The sequence below is a fragment of the Coregonus lavaretus genome (assembly GCF_964263955.1).
Source record: "Coregonus lavaretus genome assembly, chromosome: 7".
In the NCBI taxonomy this organism is placed as follows: domain Eukaryota; kingdom Metazoa; phylum Chordata; class Actinopteri; order Salmoniformes; family Salmonidae; genus Coregonus; species Coregonus lavaretus.
Window position 1 is genome coordinate 59,026,960 of NC_139994.1, and position 20,815 is coordinate 59,047,774.

A 20,815-nucleotide genomic window follows, 5' to 3' on the forward strand; every position below is an offset into this window, starting at 1 on the left:
GCTGTAGCTGTCCTGTAGCTGTCCTGTAGCTGTATCTGTCCTGTAGCTGTAGCTGTCCTGTAGCTGTAGCTGTCCTGTAGCTGTATCTGTCCTGTAGCTGTATCTGTCCTGTAGCTGTAGCTGTCCTGTAGCTGTCCTGTAGCTGTAGCTGTCCTGTAGCTGTCCTGTAGCTGTATCTGTCCTGTAGCTGTAGCTGTCCTGTAGCTGTAGCTGTCCTGTAGCTGTAGCGGTCCTGTAGCTGTCCTGTATCTGTCCTGTAGCTGTCCTGTAGCTGTAGCTGTCCTGTAGCTGTAGCGGTCCTGTAGCTGTCCTGTAGCTGTCCTGTATCGGCTCCACCTGCACTATGTAGTTACTAGTCTGCTACTGTATGTAGTGTGGTCTGTACTATGTAGTTACTAGTCTGCTACTGTATGTAGTGTGGTCTGTACTATGTAGTTACTAGTCTGCTACTGTATGTAGTGTGGTCTGTACTATGTTCCTCTTTAGCCCTGATCATCCTTAGCTAGTCGGATTGGTGACTGTAATTGACTGTAGCTTAGCCCACCTAACCCGCTTTATCCAGGAGCTACAGTGGGGAGAACAAGTATTTGATACACTGCCGATTTTGCAGGTTTCCCTACTTACAAAGCATGTAGAGGTCTGTAATTTTTATCATAGGTACACTTCAACTGTGAGAGACAGAATGTAAAACAAAAATCCAGAAAATTACATTGTATGATTTTTAAGTAATTAATTTGCGTTTTATTGCATGACATAAGTATTTGATCACCTACCAACCAGTAAGAATTCCGGCTCTCACAGACCTGTTAGTTTTTCTTTAAGAAGCCCTCCTGTTCTCCACTCATTACCTGTATTAACTGCACCTGTTTGAACTCGTTACCTGTATAAAAACACCTGTCCACACACTCAATCAAACAGACTCCAACCTCTCCACAATGGCCAAGACCAGAGAGCTGTGTAAGGACATCAGGGATAAAATTGTAGACCTGCACAAGGCTGGGATGGGCTACAGGACAATAGGCAAGCAGCTTGGTGAGAAGGCAACAACTGTTGGCGTAATTATTAGAAAATGGAAGAAGTTCAAGATGACGGTCAATCACCCTCGGTCTGGGGCTCCATGCAAGATCTCACCTCGTGGGGCATCAATGATCATGAAGAAGGTGAGGGATCAGCCCAGAACTACACGGCAGGACCTGGTCAATGACCTGAAGAGAGCTGGGACCACAGTCTCAAAGAAAACCATTAGTAACACACTACGCCGTCATGGATTAAAATCCTGCAGCACATGCAAGGTCCCCCTGCTCAAGCCAGCGCATGTCCAGGCCCGTCTGTAGTTTGCCAATGACCATCTGGATGATCCAGAGGAGGAATGGGAGAAGGTCATGTGGTCTGATGAGACAAAAATATAGCTTTTTGGTCTAAACTCCACTCACCGTGTTTGGAGGAAGAAGAAGGATGAGTACAACCCCAAGAACACCATCCCAACCGTGAAGCATGGAGGTGGAAACATCATTCTTTGGGGATGCTTTTCTGCAAAGGGGACAGGACGACTGCACCGTATTGAGGGGAGGATGGATGGGGCCATGTATCGCGAGATCTTGGCCAACAACCTCCTTCCTCAGTAAGAGCATTGAAGATGGGTCGTGGCTGGGTCTTCCAGCATGACAACAACCCGAAACACACAGCCAGGGCAACTAAGGAGTGGCTCCGTAAGAAGCATCTCAAGGTCCTGGAGTGGCCTAGCCAGTCTCCAGACCTGAACCCAATAGAAGTGTATCAAATATCAAATACTTGTTCTCCCCACTGTAGCTAGCTTGGGCTGCTTTGTTTCTGCTTTGGTCTTTCTCTAGCCTCAAACACATATTTTTACAATACAACACAAGTTACTAATTACTACATGTAAAATAAGTCAATTTCTCATTATCTTTGTGTTGCAGTTGAGATTACCCCCTATCCTGCAGCTGTTGCTGACCTATGGACCCCGCCTACCAACTGTCTCACGTCCTCGTCCAATCACGTTCCAACGCTGTAACTCTGCCATCTCAGAGTGTTGTTTACATGTCGTCGATGCTGGACTGAAGATTCTTCTTGCAGGAGATGAGAAGAAAAAACAACGATCTTGACGATGTCATTTAAGAGTGAAAATGTTTGTTGTTTTATCGCATTGTTCCATTCTTCACATTCTTCTCTCATCGCAGGACATTTATAACTAAACATGTTTTTAAAAATTCTATAACTGATTTTTTTCCTTGTTTTAAGTTTGAATGGGAAAATATTCAATCTTCAGTAATATACAATGTATATAGCTCTGTGTTTCAACATGATCAGTGTCAGGGACGTGCGGTGAGCCAACAAGGTATTCATATCATCTGAATATTACACATCAATCCCAATAACTAACGTGATATAGGTTTAGCCTTAAACCAACATATCGCAGTCTGTCAATCCTTTTTGAAATGTCAGTCTTTGTGCAGAAAAATCTATAAGAACGTAAGTGAACAACAAACATGAGCTTGCTTTTGTTTTGGTGATGTATAGACTTGTGATTGACGTGAATCGCTATATCTTTGCTTAAACTCTGGAATATTAAACTGTTTAAATATGAGCTTAGTTTGCAATCTTTTAACAATTCAAGTTGTTCTCAACTTGCTCAATATTAAGTATGATTACTGGGAATTTTTATTGACAATTTATGTTAAGGGTCTAATTTTATCCTATGTTTTATGATATGTGTTTGAGTCTGCGTCATCGCAACGTGACAGAATTCTCAATGATAGAATGTAAACTATAGATATAATGTTCACATATATTACTGAAAGCCATTGTATGACATATGGAACACTGTTTTAAAGTCCAATCATTATATTTTCATAAGGTTGATGATCATGATGTATGTTTTTGGGGAGGGGGTTATATTTTTTCTTTTTTATATTGTGGAATTGACAGGCTAATTGTTTATCATTTCTTCCTGTCCTCACATATCGGTGGAACTATTGACCCTGTCATGTATAGCGAATGGTTCTCTGTTTTTTTTGGTCTGTCCGATGTCCATCCATAAGAACCTATGAAAGAAAATAAATAGCCTTTTACTAGCCCCTTTTACCACTGACACCTGGGTGTTAGTTACTCTACTTGACAAGTTGCAACACACAATGTTTTATACTGAGGAGAAGGGAGACAGTTATATGGGATCACATTGTTCTGGTCAGTTTTTCCTAGTTGGTAGATATTTTCATAAATGGGTGTGTTTTAGGTTAGTTTTGCCAATGGAAATGTAAGGGAATTAGTGATACAGTAAAATAGAATAAAGGTCAACCTAGAATATTTAGTGATGTTACACAACGCTTGAGATGAAAGGCACTGGGTAGGTTTGCCATTAGGATATCCACTGTGGCGTTAAGAACCGTTACTTCCCCCATTTATGAATTGTTCCTACAGGGATGGTGAGACAACACAATAATAATTTTAAAAAGTTATGTTCAACTGTACTATGGGACAAAGTGTATATTGTTGTCATGATGAGAAAGGACTGATAGATGTTTAAGAAATATCAAATAAAATGTGTGATTTCTGCCAAATCTCTTATTTCCATGTCACTTTGCCCATAGCTTAAACTTTGTGAGGTGATCACTGTAAAAAAAAGTTTCGTTTTACTTATGGCTGTAATGTAATCCTTCAAAGCATGGTTAGGAAAAATGACAACCACACCATACACATTTGACACATGTACAATTTAATATTCTGCCACGTACACTGTAGCTGCTATACCATGTTAGCCATTCAGTTTTTTTCCTCCTTTTTTATTAGCTTCATAACTAATACATGCCCTCATAGATATTTATATGTGTAATATGGATATCACCATGGAAACAAGATGCGGATTCATCAAATCAAATGTACGTTTTTGACAGGTTTCTTTTGTTTTTTTTTAGTTTCTCACTTTTGATCACACAAAGTAAATTGGCAAAGTGAGGAACTGTAATATTAGATAGATTACATAGATAAAGTCTGTACCACAGATAAAACCAACAATGCTTTCAGCCAGCCAGCCCAAGATCACAGTACATCCATGTCAGTTCTGTTTTTGTTTCTGCATTTGTTTCAGTCATGGTTTCCAGAGCATTTCAGAATTCAAGTGAAGCCTTGTGTACAATGGCAACTTCTTATCGGTCGAAGAGTTTTAATTGCAATTCCCTTTCCCATCTTCAACACAAACACACACATAAAACACACTCATGGCTCCGCCCACTGGAAGAGGGGAGGAGCATGACTGGACATCAATAAATAAATAGAAACAAAATTAAAATGGGCAAAGATGTCATCTGCAGAAGACTGCTCAGAGTTTACTCCGCTCCCATTTATGCCAGTTGAAATTAATAGGCCTTGCAAGCCTGCGGGGGCCAAATTCACAATGATATCGCATGGATGGTATTTAACAGTAGAGCTTGTTCTGAGGGCAGAACGTTTAGGCAAGAAATGTGAAGGAAACAAAAACTACACTGGGATTCAAATTAGGCACCTTCTGCATGGCAACCTGTGTTTTTTACGACCTCTGCCACCCAGGCACCAATCCATCAGTTGGATGTTTGAACCAGTCAAAATAAATGATTATGTAAGAAATGTGAACAATTAACTTTAGAAAGTAAGATGAAGTTAGTTTAATAAACAAGAAGCATGGGGAATCGAACCAGGGACCTTAATGTCGCAAACTGCGTTTAACACGATTAATTCGTTCATCCATCCACAAACCTTCCGCTAACGTTGCTTTTCTCATTTGATTTTCACCTGTCACTGGTCACAAGCTCCAGCCCTTGGCCCATTCCAGCCAATCATATAGCTCAAGCTCCGTCCCTTGGCCATCCAACCAATCACATAGCTGCCCTCAGAACAAGAGCGTTCCACTGCGCGAGAAATAATGCATGTAAAAGGGCCAATGGTTTTAACATAAAGGATCTTCCATCTCCACGATACCATCACAGGCAAACAGGAAGCCGGTAAGACCAAAAATAATCTGTCAGAAACTCAAGATGATGTGCCAATCTTTTGAGTTTATCACCATTTATTGGATACCATAAAACCACCAACAGATTTTTTTTAATCAATAACAGGAAATAAAACAGAACAACTACAGCGCACTGTTCTCTCTCTGTCCTATACTCGCTTGTACAATCTTAACAGGCTTAAAGGTAGACCCAATGAAATTACGTTTCCATGAGCAGCACTGGATATATTGAGATGAGCGAGATGCAAGAGTTCGCTCTCACACAGTATCTGCGCATGTGCACGGGTTCGATTCACGCTGTTCACAGCGTGGTAGCGACAGGACCAAAACTGTGGAGAAGTTGAGCCTCACGCTTCAACGCTCTTAGTTGTTGTGGATATTGACCCACTATGTTTACTTTCTGCATCTACGTCATATCGCTAAGTATACCTTTAATCAAAGTCATTGATCGGGGGAAATGAACGGGTGAGATGGCACGCACAAGTGACTCATGGGAGGGGAGGAGGGGAGACGTACCGAGTGTTATGACCTATAGGTGCAGTAATGGAAGATAAGACCTTATGGGAGGGGAGGAGGGGAGACGTACCTAGTGTTATGACCTATAGGTGCAGTAATGGAAGATAAGACCTTATGGGAGGGGAGGAGGGGAGACGTACCTAGTGTTGGAGCAGTAATGGAAGATAAGACCTTATGGGAGGGGAGGAGGGGAGACGTACCTAGTGTTATGACCTATAGGTGCAGTAATGGAAGATAAGACCTTATGGGAGGGGAGGAGGGGAGACGTACCTAGTGTTATGACCTATAGGTGCAGTAATGGAAGATAAGACCTTATGGGAGGGGAGGAGGGGAGACGTACCTAGTGTAATGACCTATAGGTGCAGTAATGGAAGATAAGACCTTATGGGAGGGGAGGAGGGGAGACGTACCTAGTGTTATGACCTATAGGTGCAGTAATGGAAGATAAGACCTTATGGGAGGGGAGGAGGGGAGACGTACCTAGTGTTATGACCTATAGGTGCAGTAATGGAAGATAAGACCTTATGGGAGGGGAGGAGGGGAGACGTACCTAGTGTTATGACCTATAGGTGCAGTAATGGAAGATAAGAGCGCGTACATGAAAGACAAGAAAAGAGAACATTCTGGATCACTACTTTTGCAAATGGCAGGTCGCAATGTCGGTGAGGATACTATGAACTAACACACAAACACACTCACATACATACGTGCACACACACACACAGAGGTGGCAGCAGTCTGATGCACTGCTCAGCAGGAAGTGTGACTACACAAGACAGAAACAGAGAGATAGACGGTACCTGGGGGTGGGGCTTAACGTGTGTTCACAAAGCTCATATAAAAAAAAACTACACCACATCATTACACACGTAACCACCTTGAGCCAACTTTGTAAACTGAACTGTAGTGGAGGGTTATATGGGGATGATTTGCTTCAGTAAAAGGGTGGTTCAGATCACAGCGTATTTGCGCTTATCTGATTCAAAAGTCCTTTTAACAGTATCTTTCCAAAACTCTTTGTGACAACTGACTACTACGTAACAATCTCTTGATAGTCAGATGAAAAGGGTAAACTCTGCTATGACCTTTCACCCTTGACCTCAGAAAAGATTGGTACGCATACGTATACAGCAGGTACCGTGGGACAAATATAACAAATGCTTTTGAATTGCTGTTTGCTTTGTTTTCTCCCAGTCCGAGCATGTTTCTTCTCTATTTACAAATGTTTACAATCGTTCCTTCAGACAGAGGCCTCTGCACGAGGCGAACGTGCGAGGTGCCCCCTCTTCCTGTAGTTTTTTCCTTTCGTTGCATTTTGTTTGTGTTGTTTTTTTATTGTACCACAGCAGCCAAAACTAAAAGAACCAAACAAAAGGATAATGACAAAAAATATATTCTAAGTCACCTGACGAGAAAAGGGGAGCTATCTTTGGTCACAAAATGAGCAAAACAAACAGGAAACAAGTCAAAAGGATAAAAACAAAATAAAAAGTGTTCCATTATTTGCCACAAAAGGGAAAAACAAAAATCGAACAAAAACACAATCCAGTGTCTTTAGCAGGGGAAGTCTCGCTGGGCAGTAAAGGTCAGGGGTCATTGAGGGGTCAGAATTGTGTCAGAGATTAGCTTACAATACTTCATAAGCTTTTCGTGGATAGGAGGCTTACATAGCATGGGGGGCGGGGCCAAAAGGGAAGACAAACAACTCAGCCAGCAAATCAAAAAAGCCCATCACTACTTTTTTCTCTCCCCCTCCTCCTCCTTCTCTCCTCCCTCTTTCTTCTTCTCTCCTCCCTCCTCCTCCTTCTCTCCTCCCTCCTCCTCCTTCTCTCCTCCCTCCTCCTCCTTGGAGCAGTAGCGTTGGAGCAGCAGGTGCAGGTGTTGCTGAAGGGCGTCGGGTTGCAGGGTCTCTGGGGTGTCGTCCAGCCGCTCCAGGTGCACATGCTTACCCTGGGCATCTCTCACCACAGTCCTCTTCTGGGTACGAGACTTACACATCTGGGTTCTGGAGATGGGACAGAGAAAGAGAGAGAGAAGGAGGGAGGAGGTGTGGGGTGGGAGGGAGGGAGGGAGGGAGGGAGGGAGATGGAAGAGAGAAGTCATTAGACTTGATTAACCAATCATTTCAAAAGAACCTGAACGTTTGGTCAAAGCTTCGTTGACAGGCTTTTGAACAAAACTATGGTCATAGTGACTCAGACCTTTCTAGCTAATCCACATCTCAAAAAACCCCATGCAGGTTAGCCTTCTCTCTACCATTAGCAACAGCAACCATATGAGTAATCTTAAACACGCCCTTTTATGGGTAACTTACCTTGCACGTGCCCAGGTCAGAATCTTAGCATTTTATCTAAGCATGTAATCTAAAAGGTTAAGATAAATCACTCATAAAACTAACAGGAGTGTACAAACATGGACACCTTGGGTTAATGAATGAACACTCCCATGCTGTTCTCAAACCTTTTGACCACAGAACCGTCGTCCTTCACAACCTCTTTCTCTACTAAATGGGGAAGTTGAATTTTCCCAAAGCCTCCAGCATAACTCAATGCCTGGATGTGACAGAACAAGGAAAAGGACATTTCAAACACCAAAACCCCCTGTGTCTGGTCCTAGAGTTGAGTTAAGTCTTCAATAAGGTTTTTACCAGGTCATACAGTAACAAACATGTCAGTCAAGAACCATTTCAATGGCATGTTATAAAGCTCTAAGCATTCAGCTTTATATTCCAGGCACAGTATCCCTTTACAACACTTGACCCAGCTCAACCTGCTCTTCTCAAGCCACTGAGGTAGAAAATACCCTCCTGGCTTTATATCACAACTGGTCTCCCTCAAACTACTGACCTTCTCAAAGTCCTCTTTGGCCGAGGGGAGGTCTGCGGCCAGAGAGGGGTCACCCGTCTGCTTCTCCATCCTCTCGCCCCTCACCACCGTCGTCTTGACCAACTTGCTGACCTTTCGGCCCTGCACCTGCTCCGACTTGATGTCCGAGGCTGTGGTGGCCCCCAGGGCCAGGGGCTCCGAAAAGGTCAACTGGAGAGGTCAAACATAGGGTTCAAAGGTCACTGATAGAGTAGGATACAAGGCTAAATAGTGTTTGTTTACATTTACTTTATTGGAGTAAAACAAGTTTATAGTTTGGGTTCTGATGGGTTACGACTATTAATCTAAGCTCATTTATAAGTTATATTCTTCAAGAATCAATGGGTACATATCAATAATTTATAAGACCTTTAATAATTATTCCTTAAGAGTCTACTGATGCACCCGTGCATCTACCTAAGTAAAATAATAAAACAATCCACATCAAAATCCGTCAGTTTAAGCTAGAGATATCAGGTGGGCTGCGTCTAAATCCATCACATCCATTTATGTCGGCCTGGAAGGTGCCCGAGCTACAGCGGTGTTTGTCAGACCACCGGTAATTTCACGTAAACGTCTGCAGCGTCCGAGCGGTTATGACCACTCTATGGAAAGGGGAGACTCTCACAAACACGATGTTGTCCTCCGTTTTACTCTACGACCCCCACAAGTGTCACGGGACTCATCTGAAGTCGGTAAGCTACAAACTAATATGACCCCAGTATGGAAAGGGAAGACTCTAAATGGTCTTCTCCGTTTTGCTCTACGACCCTCAGAAGTGTCACAGGACTCGTCTGAAGGTAACTCATACAAACAAATGGAAGTATGGAGGTAGTTTTGTGGCAACACAAATAAGAGGTTAAATATGTGTCCAAAATACCAAAAATATTTCCTGAGCTTTCTTATGTCTACTAGATATAGGACAGACACTTCTAAACCTTATTCCTTATGATTTCATTATTTTATTTTGACTGTCTGTTTTGCCATTTATGAATGTGTTATTCAATGTGTTTCTATGGGCTATAGCAGTAAAGGCCAAATTTAATATTTTATCAAATCATTTTTTTATATATTTTTTTATACCTAAAGGGGTCCTAAAATTCCAAATCAAATAGCTGAACGATCCATGGTATGACCATCTTAAAACAATTCTATATGTTAGCTTAGTAAAATCTGCTTTTCATTTATCTGACTTTCATTTATCGGCATGTCCAGCCTTTATATTTAGCCTCACAATGAAGTGTTTTATCATTGTATTTTCAGGACAACCAGGGCTACAAATAGAACACAAAACTACAGTGAGGGAAAAAAGTATTTGATCCCCTGCTGATTTTGTACGTTTGCCAATTTTTTGTAAGTTTGGGGATTTTGTACGTTTGGGGATGGTGTTCTTGGGGTCATAGGCAGTATTCCTCCTCCTCCAAACACGGCGAGTTGAGTTGATGCCAAAGAGCTCAATTTTGGTCTCATCTGACCACAACACTTTCACCCAGTTCTCCTCTGAATCATTCAGATGTTCATTGGCAAACTTCAGACGGGCCTGTATATGTGTTTTCTTGAGCAGGGGGACCTTGCGGGCGCTGCAGGATTTCAGTCCTTCACGGCGTAGTGTGTTACCAATTGTTTTCTTGGTGACTATGGTCCCAGCTACCTTGAGATCATTGACAAGATCCTCCCGTGTAGTTCTGGGCTGATTCCTCACCGTTCTCATGATCATTGCAACTCCACAAGGTGAGATCTTGCATGGAGCCCCAGGCCGAGGGAGATTGACAGTTCTTTTGTGTTTCTTCCATTTGCGAATAATCGCACCAACTGTTGTAACCTTCTCACCAAGCTGCTTGGCGATGGTCTTGTAGCCGATTCCAGCCTTGTGTAGGTCTACAATCTTGTCCCTGACATCCTTGGAGAGCTCTTTGGTCTTGGCCATGGTGGAGAGTTTGGAATCTGATTGATTGATTGCTTCTGTGGACAGGTGTCTTTTATACAGGTAACAAGCTGAGATTAGGAGCACTCCCTTTAAGAGTGTGCTCCTAATCTCAGCTCGTTACCTGCATAAAAGACACCTGGGAGCCAGAAATCTTTCTGATTGAGAGGGGGTCAAATACTTATTTCCCTCATTAAAATGCAAATCAATTTATAACATTTTTGACATGCGTTTTTCTGGATTTTTTTGTTGTTATTCTGTCTCTCACTGTTCAAATAAACCTACCATTAAAATTATAGACTGATCATTACTTTGTCAGTGGGCAAACATACAAAATCAGCAGGGGATCAAATACTTTTTTCCCTCAAATGTCAATAAAGAAAATAAGGTTTGCCAAAGCAAAAATCTGATCCAAATGAATTATATGAAGAACAGAAATTGTTTGCTCAGTGGGACGTGAATATCCAACTAGTCAGTGACAACTGTGTGGAGTCTGTGACAGCAACTATGTGAGCTTATTACAGTATTATAGACACTATGTCCTGGGATTTCCTATGATCCTCTATGTAGAAGAACCCTTTACCTTCTAATGACTCAGTATTATAGACACTATGTCCTGTCTATGTAGAAGAACACTTTACCTTCTAATGACTCAGTATTATAGACACTATGTCCTGGGATTTCCTATGATCTTCTATGTAGAAGAACCCTTTACCTTCTAACGACTCAGTATTATAGACACTATGTCCTGGGATTTCCTATGATCTTCTATGTAGAAGAACCCTTTACCTTCTAATAGCTCTGTAGCTTGTGAGCATCATAGAGCTCAAACCATTCTGACTCTACAGATGTTAATGTAAAAAACGCCTCGGCCCTGGGCCCCTTCTGTATCCGCCCTTGTCTCACAAACACCGCTTTAGCTCAGCCCCGTTACACACATACTAATGGTTGGTACCAATGCGCTGCCATACCCCCTGCCACGCCCCCTGCCACGCCCACCACCTAAGCCCCTTTTTGATACAGAAAAAAAAAACATGAAAAAAAAATGGTGGTTCAGATCACAACGTATTTCCAAAACTCTTTGTGACAACAGACGCCTATGTAACAATCTCTTGATAGTCGGATGAAAAGGGTCAACTTTGCTATGCATTTTGCAGCTCCCCTTGTGGCATGCTCCAAGTTAACCCATCACTCAGCTACTTAATAGGTCAGGTGACCTGTAGCGCAAGGGGTTATGGGAGGTGTAGTGTTCTAGCTGACAGACACCCCTGTGACATCACAATATCTACAGTATAATTACTAAATAAATCATGTAATACTCAATCGTTTTCAGAAATACTGGAATATTGACCCCAAAGAAAGCCTGTGTGGCTCAGTTGGTAGAACATGGCACTTGCAACGCCGGAGTTGTGGGTTTGATTCCCATGGGGGACCAGTACAAACAAAATATGAAAATGTATGCACTCACTACTGTTTGTCGCTCTGGATAAGAGCGTCTGCTAAATGACGTAAATGTATAGACACAAAGACAATGGACGGACTGACCTCAGTCTGATCTCCCTCACTTCGGACCACAGTCCTTTTCACCACCTTGGAGAAGCCGTCTCCCTCCTCCACGCCGACCATCTCCTGCTGAGATCCCTCCACCGTCACCTCCTCTCTCGCCACACCGTCTGGAGAGAAGTACTTACGGATCACCTTCCGTGTGATCTGGGGGAGAGAGACCAGAGAGAGAGAAATGTTATCACTAGTATAGCACTGAGCTGCATGAATTGGTCGTATAAGAACACACACACTTATTTGCCTGGGAAAAAATTGTAGTTACGTAATAAATAATCATCATTTGGTGCTTATATTTGTCCTTATATTTGTCTTATATTTGTCTTATATTTGTCCTTATATTTGTCTTATATTTGTCTTATATTTGTCCTTATATTTGTCTTATATTTGTCCTTATATTTGTCCTTATATTTGTCCTTATATTTGTCCTTATATTGTTGCGGTCTACTGTAAATCGGGGTGTTCTAGAGGTACGTGTCTGTAAATGTAGGTATAAAATGTCCCTTTACCTTCTTGACTACCATGTTTCCGTGCTCATCCATGTACTGTTCTTCTGTCACTGTCTGCGGAGGGATGTCTGGCAGGGCATCCGCCTGGAGAGAGAACATAGTAGATGCACAGTCAGACCACTAACCTAACAGACCCGGAACACACACTGGAGTTAAGGCAAGTACACAGATGAACCGGTTTAAACGTTGCAAACCCCACTCAAAAAGGGAAATAAACCAGTCATTTTTAACCATTACCTAAGACCACAAAGATTGAATCAATCTGTCACAGAACAAAATGATATGACATATGAGGGTGCAATATAAAACAAAGTGGAGACAGAATGAGACAGAAATCAAAATATGAAAATATATACACTGCTCAAAAAAATTAAGGCCAAATGTCCTGCACGGTGTTGGGCTGTAAGCACAACCCCCACCTGTGGACGTCGGGCCCTCATACCACCCTCATGGAGTCTGTTTCTGACCGTTTGAGCAGACACATGCACATTTGTGGCCTGCTGGAGGTCATTTTGCAGGGCTCTGGCAGTGCTCCTCCTGCTCCTCCTTGCACAAAGGCGGAGGTAGCAGTCCTGCTGCTGGGTTGTTGCCCTCCTTCGGCCTCCTCCACGTCTCCTGATGTACTGGCCTGTCTCCTGGTAGCGCCTCCATGCTCTGGACACTACGCTGACAGACACAGCAAACCTTCTTGCCACAGCTCGCATTGATGTGCCATCCTGGATGAGCTGCACTACCTGAGCCACTTGTGTGGGCTGTAAACTCCGTCTCATGTTACCACTAGAGTGAAAGCACCGCCAGCATTCAAAAGTGACCAAAACATCAGCCAGGAAGCATAGGAACTGAGAAGTGGTCTGTGGTCACCACCTGCAAAACCAGTCCTTTATTGGGGGTGTCTTGCTAATTGCCTATAATTTCCACCTGTTGTCTATTCCATTTGCACAACAGCATGTGGAATTTATTGACAATCAGTGTTGCTTCCTAAGTGGACAGTTTGATTTCACAGAAGTGTGATTGACTTGGAGTTACATTGTGTTGTTTAAGTGTTCCCTTTATTTTTTTTGAGCAGTGTATATTATAGGCATTACTCAAAGTTCAGCACAGCAGAAAAACTACCCACAAGCTAAAACTCAACTCCCATCTAAACCCAGCACCACAGCACACTAGGGCAGGGCCCACTCCTCCACATGCTCTCCAATGCCCGATACCTGGATGACAACTCTGCGTCGGACCACCCTGGTGGTCAACACCTCCTCCTCCGAGCTATCCGACGACAGCAACCCTAGCTCCTCATTTATCTCCTGAGAGACAGCACACAGCCATTGTGAGCATAGTAGATCATTATAACGTGGTTATAATGACACCGTTGCCTTCTTTTCTTTCATTGGAATGCCAAAAAGGCATTCAGAAGTAGGCTATTGTCGACCTGATATACATTTTTTCAGAGAAATTAAAAATATGAGAGAGGTTCTATGAAATGATGTTGGAGATGGAAGATGAAGAGAAGACATAGATGTACAACACCCTTCAACAAAACCAGCCATGCAAGATGTGTCAACGATCATCCAAAGGAATTGTGGTCAAAGTTTCAAACAAGCACCTCTGTATGGAATGTTGATGTGGAATATGAAGTATTGACAGTGAATGTATGACAATTATTTCACAACATTTTTTTATAGAACGTATTCGTATGTACTGTAGGTTCTCTTCATTGTATCAGATAGCCTAGCTGAAAATATGAAAATAACTCGCAAACACAGCAAACAAACATTCTCATAGATAAGTATTTTCCTTACTGATCAGGCTTTTGTCCCATGATTATTCCATTGTGTTGGTCAGTGACCCCACTTTGAAGTGGTTTGACTTACAGTGTATTGTTTGGTAAGTATATACGCATGCAAACACACCACTCATAAGTTTATTGTATTAGTCTCTGTGTTTGAGTGAGTTGATGTCCTCTCCGGACTGTGGTAACACTGCAATCAGTCTGAGAAGCTGGGACACAAGCCAGGGCAGGGTGCAGTCGTCATGCTCGACCTCTTACCTGTTCCAGAGAGTATTCATCGTCATCGTACCCTGCCCGCGACCTGGAGGGAAGCTCCTCACACATGGGTACAGTTTCACTTTCACTTTCTGGTCTGTCATAAATGCCATAATCCCCAAGACTTTCACTACCCGATGAGAAGCGCTTCTGTTCATCCACCCGTAGGAAAGGGCTCCCTTTGAGGAAGCCTGTTTCCGGGGTGCTGCCGAAGGGGGTTGGGGACGGAGGCTCTTCGATGTGGTAGAGGACCTCAGGTTCCTCTGGCTCCAGATCCTCTGGCTCTGAGAAGTCTGACAAGTCATCTTTGCAGTCAAAGAACTCCAGGTCTGAGTATTCCTGGGAGGAATCTGATTGGATATCTGGTCCAAATGCAGAGAGTGATTTCTCAAATTCGCCGAGCACTCGCTTAAAGTCTGGGGAGAATTCAAAAGCTTCTGCGGCTCCAGGTGTAGCAGACTTGGAAGCGGACTCAAGAACCTTCAGGGTGGTGGTTGTGACCTCACTCTTATCTGATAGAGAGTCAATGAAGACTGGAGAAACTGGACTCATATCAGTGGGAGACACCTGGCTACACTCAGAGACTCCCAGAGACTGGCGTCCGGAAAACACAGCCTCGTAATCTGGTGGCACCAGGAATTGGCTTGACATCGGCGAACATAACTCACCTGATTGAGTCTGCTCAAATTCCTCTTGTGTAAATTCACTCCAGTCACAGAATTCCTGACTGGCAGAGTCGGGTTCCTTTAGTTTAGGTGTCACTGCTCTATGGGTAGTGAAGGGGTCTTGTTCACTGATCTGCAATGGAGTTGATATCAGAGGTTTGTAGCGTGTGGCTGTCTTAGATGCCAGTCCTGATACACTGGTTTCTTGACTGAAGGCTGGAACTGCCTTTTGTTCATGTAAAGTACTTTCCATTATCATGGTAGACTCTAATTTGTTTTGCATCTTTCCATAACCCGTCTGCAACAGTATTTCCTTGGCAGTTTGAGACGGAGCCTAGAAATAACATGGATTACTGAAATGTGTTGTTACAGCAAGTCAGTTGGCATGCACCGCTGACATCCCGTCAACAAACTGCGTAACACTAACAGAGTACTAGATCTTGTTAGTAATTTTCTTCCACAACATCATGTGACACTTAAATCACTGCAAGAACAAAATGATGAAACAAACCATTGGAGAACAAACCATGCAATTCTAAACGCCAACATCTTAGTGCCAGACGAAGTTACCGTAATGAGATTGTGCTTGTTCACAAACTGTTAATTACATCTCAAATGAGACAAAATTGGTTAGTTACATCACCCACCATCCAAGTGCATTGTGATCGCACAAACATTCCCTAGATACACTCCATTTCGCTAAACACATTGCTGAATCCACACATCCATTTACACCACACAGTGTTATTGTCATCCTCCATTAGAATGGGAGTTATTCCATTATATCATGGCACGTGCAAGTCAGCTTCGTCATGCTCTCTCTCTCTTACCCTCCGTGGGCCTTCCTGGGTCTTTATTGAATCAGCACTGAGGCGCAGGACCTCTACTTCTTCCTCTCTTCTGTCCTGGACCTTCACTGGTTGTTGCTTTACTGGGACGTCTCTCTGGACCTTTTTGACGTCTTCCAAACCAATAGTGGCTTGGGGAGTTGGGATGGTTTCAGCATGCTCTGAACAATGCTTTGTCTGTGTCCATTCCGTAGATGTAGTAACCATTTCTGCTACTAGTCCAATTACCCTTGGTAAGCCTTGATCTGTTGTGGTCATTTGTCCCTGCTCTATTTCAAATTCACTAGCTGGGACTGAAAACAGAGTGACACCCAAGGTATTTTCTTTGGGTGACAATGGGACACGCTCAGATGTTAAAACAGTTGTCACATGACTCAACGTACCTGCTTTAAATGTCATTGTTTCTGTACCTGTAATAACTAAACTTAACTCTTCATCTGATGCACCAGATTCAGGAGACGATTGCCTTCCACAGACATCGGCCCAATAATCTAGAGGTAACGCTACGAATACAGTGTCTGATGACACTGATTCAGGTGAAGACGTTCTATCACCAAGGGGCTCCATGAAGTACTGAGATAATATCCTCATAAACTCAGGCACTGGTGAGTCAGGCGATAGCCGTCTATTCCTTCCGACTGATTCTAGGGAATCAGGTGAGGATGGCCTACTCTCTAAATCTGATTGTGATATGACCATTAGCTCATACTCAGAGTCAGAAGCCATTGATTCAGGTGATGATGACCTGTGTTCTATTGTGGCATACTCCATATTACATGAATCCATATGTGATACACCTGATATTGTATACTGAGGGATGGGTGAGTCTGGAGAAAGAGACCTGTTGTCATTAATCTCATGCATTGATTCAGGTGAAGATGATCTAACGTCAACCAATGACATCGCTGATTCTAGAGACATGGGTCTGTATTCAGCTGACTCAGGGGATAGCGGTCTATCCTTCTCAACTTGTTTCTCTAATAACACAGATTCAGGTGATGATATTCCAACATCTGCCTTTAACATTAATGTTGCAGGTGACATGGGTTGGTAGTCAGGCAAAGACTCAGGGGAGAGAGGTCTTTCCTCTGTATCTGATACAGACACTATGACCCATTCATCTTCAGAGTCAGATTTGGAGTGAGGGGAAACTAAACTGTGACCTGTTTCAAATGCATACTCACACACTACTTCTACTGCCGGTGATTCAGGTACAACTATATCAGATATGATTGGAACACTCTCAGTTGGAGCTACATCGTTGGCTGTTTCCATGGTCGTTTCTGAAGGTTCCACATGTAGACCAGGTACAGCTTCTGAGCTGACCTCAGTGCTACCTTCACGTTCCTCTGGAGAAGTCTGTATAGGCTCTATACTCTCAGTCAAAGCTACATCGTGATCCATCTTGGCTGTTTCGGTGGTCGTTTCTGAAGGTACCACTTGTGGACCAGGTACAGCTTCTGGACTGACCTCAGTGCTACCTCGAGCAACTTTTTCCTCACCAGGAGGAGTCTCTACATACGCTTCACTACTCCCGGTAAACTCCAAGAAGCCTGTTTTACTCAAGAAGGTTTCTCCAACATATTGGGGGTCATGTATTTGAGAGCTAAGCTTCCAAAGCTCTGCATCGTACACAAGATTGTATTCTTCCACCATCATGGTTGTTCCAGGTACAGGTGAACCAGCCATAGGTTTCTGGTCTGTTTCTTTACGTGCCAATATTTCTGATGGTGATACACGCTCAGGAATGAGACTTTTAGATGACAACTCTGTTTCCCCACAGTTTGATTCAATTGATTTAGGGGACAATTGTGTGGGTTCAGTAGCAAAATACTCAGCAGTTGATATCAAGTGTTCCGAATCCGACAACACTGATCCAGTGGAGGATAATTCCCTTATTGATCCAGATTTTGGTAACGCCTCCCTATAATCAGGTACGGTAGCCTCGGGTGTTAGTGGTCTATGTTCATCAACTGATGCCACTGATTCAGGCATTATTGCTCTTTTGTCAGGCCAGGATTGGTCCGAATATACCAACTTAAATTCCATGTCTGATGTTATTGAGTCTGTGGATGAAGACCTATATCCTGTTTCTACTGTGGTAGACCCAAGTGTGATCTGTGTAATTTGTGTAATTGGTGACTCTGGTGTCAAAGACCTATGTTCATCCACTGATGCTAGTGATTCAGGTGAGACTGGTCTCACCTCATCAAATAAGGACTCAGAAATGACTGGTGCATATTCAATATCTGAAGCAACTGGTTCGGATGACGATGACCTGTACCCAATGTTTGAAATAGCAGATTCAGGTAGCATCTGTCTAAACTGAGGTACGGGTGAGTCAGGAGCCAGTGCCCTGCATTCATCTATAGATGCTATTGATTCAGGCGATGAGCATCTATCCTGAAGAAGAATTGAGGCAACTAAGAACGACTCCATTTCAGATTCCATATCTGACCATATTGATTCAGGCGATGCTGATCTATTCCATGTCACTAGTGTGGTAGTTTCATACTGTGTGTACTGGGGTACCGGCGAGTCTGGTGACAGAGCTCTAAACTCATCTACTGATGCCGTTGAATCGGGACTGTCTGGTCTATCTTCAATCTCAGAAATCAAAGGAGCGTATTCTGTTTCAGATTCTGTTTCATAATATGCCAACGATTCAGGGGATGAGGACCTATATCCAATCATTGAAACGATAGACTCTCGTAATGCCCGTCTAAACTCAGGTATGGGGGAATCCGGAGACAGACACCTGTACTCATCCACTGATGCTGTAGTTTCAGGGGATGATGATCTGGTGTCTGTCAGTAGCATGACTGATTCAGGAGACATGGTTCTATACTCTGATAAAGACTCAGGTGATAGTGGTCTTTCCTCTGTATCTGATACTATTGACTCAGGTGAGTCTGGTCTTGATTCAATAAAGAATGGCTCAGAAATTAAAGGTGCATATTCAATATCTGAAGTCACTGATTCAGGTGATGAGGATCCATATCCAACAGAATATGTAACAGATTCAGGTAATTCTTGTCTAAACTGAGGTGTGGGTGAGTCAGGAGACAGGGGCCTGTATTCATCTATAGATGCTATTGAGTCAGGAGAGTCTGGTCTCTGCCAAAAGGCAAAAGCCTCAGATAGTATATACTCAATATCTTCTGAAGTCACTGAATCGGGTGACGATGGTCTGCTTACTGACATAAATATGGTTGGTTCTGGGAAATATTGTAAGTATTGTGGTAGAGGAGAGTCTGGAGACAGACACCTGTCCTCATCAACTGATGCTGTAGATTCAGGGGAGTCTGGTCTCTGCCAAAACGCAAAAGCCTCAGATAGTATATATTCAGTTTCTGAAGTCCCTGAAGTCACTGATTCCGGTGAGGATGACCTGTCTCCAAGAACAGACATAACAGATTCAGGTAACATCTGTCCAAACTGAGGTGTGGGTGAGTCAGAAGACAGTGCCCTGTATTCATCTATAGATGCTATTGAATCAGGTGATGAGGGTCTATCTTTTTCTGAGAAGATTGTCGAAAAGATGTCCGAAAGCTCACATTGGTTTTCTGACCATACTGATGTTAGTGATCGTGGTCTATCGTCATAGAATAACGACATCAAGGGTATAGTCCATGATTCAATATCTGAGCACATTGATTCAGGTGAAGGTGACCTGTCTCCAATACAATATATAACTGATTCAGGTAATGACTGTCTAAACTCAGGGATAGGTGAGTCCGGTGAAAGTGGCCTGTATTCATCAACTGATGCTACTGATTCAGGTGATGAGGGTCTACCTCTCTCTGAAATGCTCTGTGATGCTGACCTGTATCCATTAGCAGATGTAACAAATTCAGGTAACATCTGTCTAAACTGAGGTATGGGTGAGTCAGGAGACAGTGCCCTGTATTCATCTATAGATGCTATTGAGTCAGGAGATGAGGGTCTATCCTCAAAAAGCATTGAGGCATCTAAGAATAACTCCATTTCAGGTTCCATATTTGAGCATATTGATGCAGGTGATGATGGTCTACTTCCTGCCATAAACAGAGTTGGTTCTGGGTAATATTGTAAGTATTGTGGTAGAGGAGAGTCTGGAGACAGACACCTGTACTCATCAACTGATGCTGTAGATTCAGGTGAGTCTGGTCTCTGCCAAAAGGAAAAAACCTCAGATAGTATTCCTTTGGTTTCTGAAGTCACTGAAGTTACTGATTCAGGCGATGAGGATCTATATCCAAGAACAGATTCAGGTATCACCTGTCTAAACTGAGGTATAGGAGAGTCAGGGGATAGTGGTCTATGTTCATTGACAGATCCTAGAGATTCAGGAGAGGACGATCTAGTGTCAATACCCAGAACTATTGAATATTTTGGGTCAACGATTTCAGCGTCCGCGTCAGATACTGATTCAGATGACAATGATCTATGATAGGATTGAGCAGTTTCAAGGAAAAATAGTGAATATTGGAGTATGGGGGAATCCGGGGATAAAGATTGACATGCTTTCAATGACTTCACTGACTCTGCGGAATCTGATCTCAAAACAGTCTTTATCTTAACTGACTCATGTGAGAGAGGCCTATATTCAGATTCAGAATCAGGTGAAAGTGGTCTTTCCTCAGTAGATGTACTTTGACTTTCTCTTTCTGATGTCTGCACATACTCTATGATATTGTCAGCATACTCAAATATACCAGTTTTAGGGGTTTCCCCTACATACTGGGGGTCATGAATTGGAGAGATCAGCTTCCAAAGCTCTGCATCGTACTTAAGTTTGTAAACTGGGACTCGTATGACTGATGGAGGGACATGTATTCCTTCTTCAGATACTGTTATTGGTGACACAGATGGTTCTTTTGGAGTTTGGCCTAAATCAGGTACTGACA

At 43.0% G+C, this 20,815-nt stretch overlaps 2 protein-coding genes across 12 annotated transcripts in view; one reads left to right on the forward strand and one right to left on the reverse strand.

Moving 5' to 3' along the window:
* Positions 1 to 3,572, forward strand: part of LOC311132134 (calcium/calmodulin-dependent protein kinase type II delta chain-like) — a 107,918-nt gene extending 104,346 nt beyond the window's left edge. For all 11 annotated transcript variants that reach the window (XM_084165343.1, XM_084165347.1, XM_084165352.1 and 8 more), the window contains one exon: positions 1,938 to 3,572. Coding sequence is in view for 3 of the 11 variants with exons in the window: in XM_084165353.1 (XP_084021479.1) it covers positions 1,938 to 1,941 (4 nt within the window). In the remaining 8 variants the exon portion in view is untranslated. The remainder of the gene's footprint in view (positions 1 to 1,937) is intronic.
* Positions 3,573 to 7,236: 3,664 nt separating this feature from the next.
* LOC311132601 (ankyrin-2-like) overlaps positions 7,237 to 20,815 on the reverse strand; it is a gene marked incomplete at both ends in the record, with an annotated part of 131,786 nt that continues 118,207 nt past the window's right edge. The window contains 6 exon segments of the mRNA XM_084165852.1: positions 7,237 to 7,332; positions 7,334 to 7,523; positions 7,979 to 8,070; positions 8,365 to 8,553; positions 11,852 to 12,016; positions 12,376 to 12,459. Coding sequence (XP_084021978.1) covers positions 7,237 to 7,332; positions 7,334 to 7,523; positions 7,979 to 8,070; positions 8,365 to 8,553; positions 11,852 to 12,016; positions 12,376 to 12,459 — 816 coding nt within the window.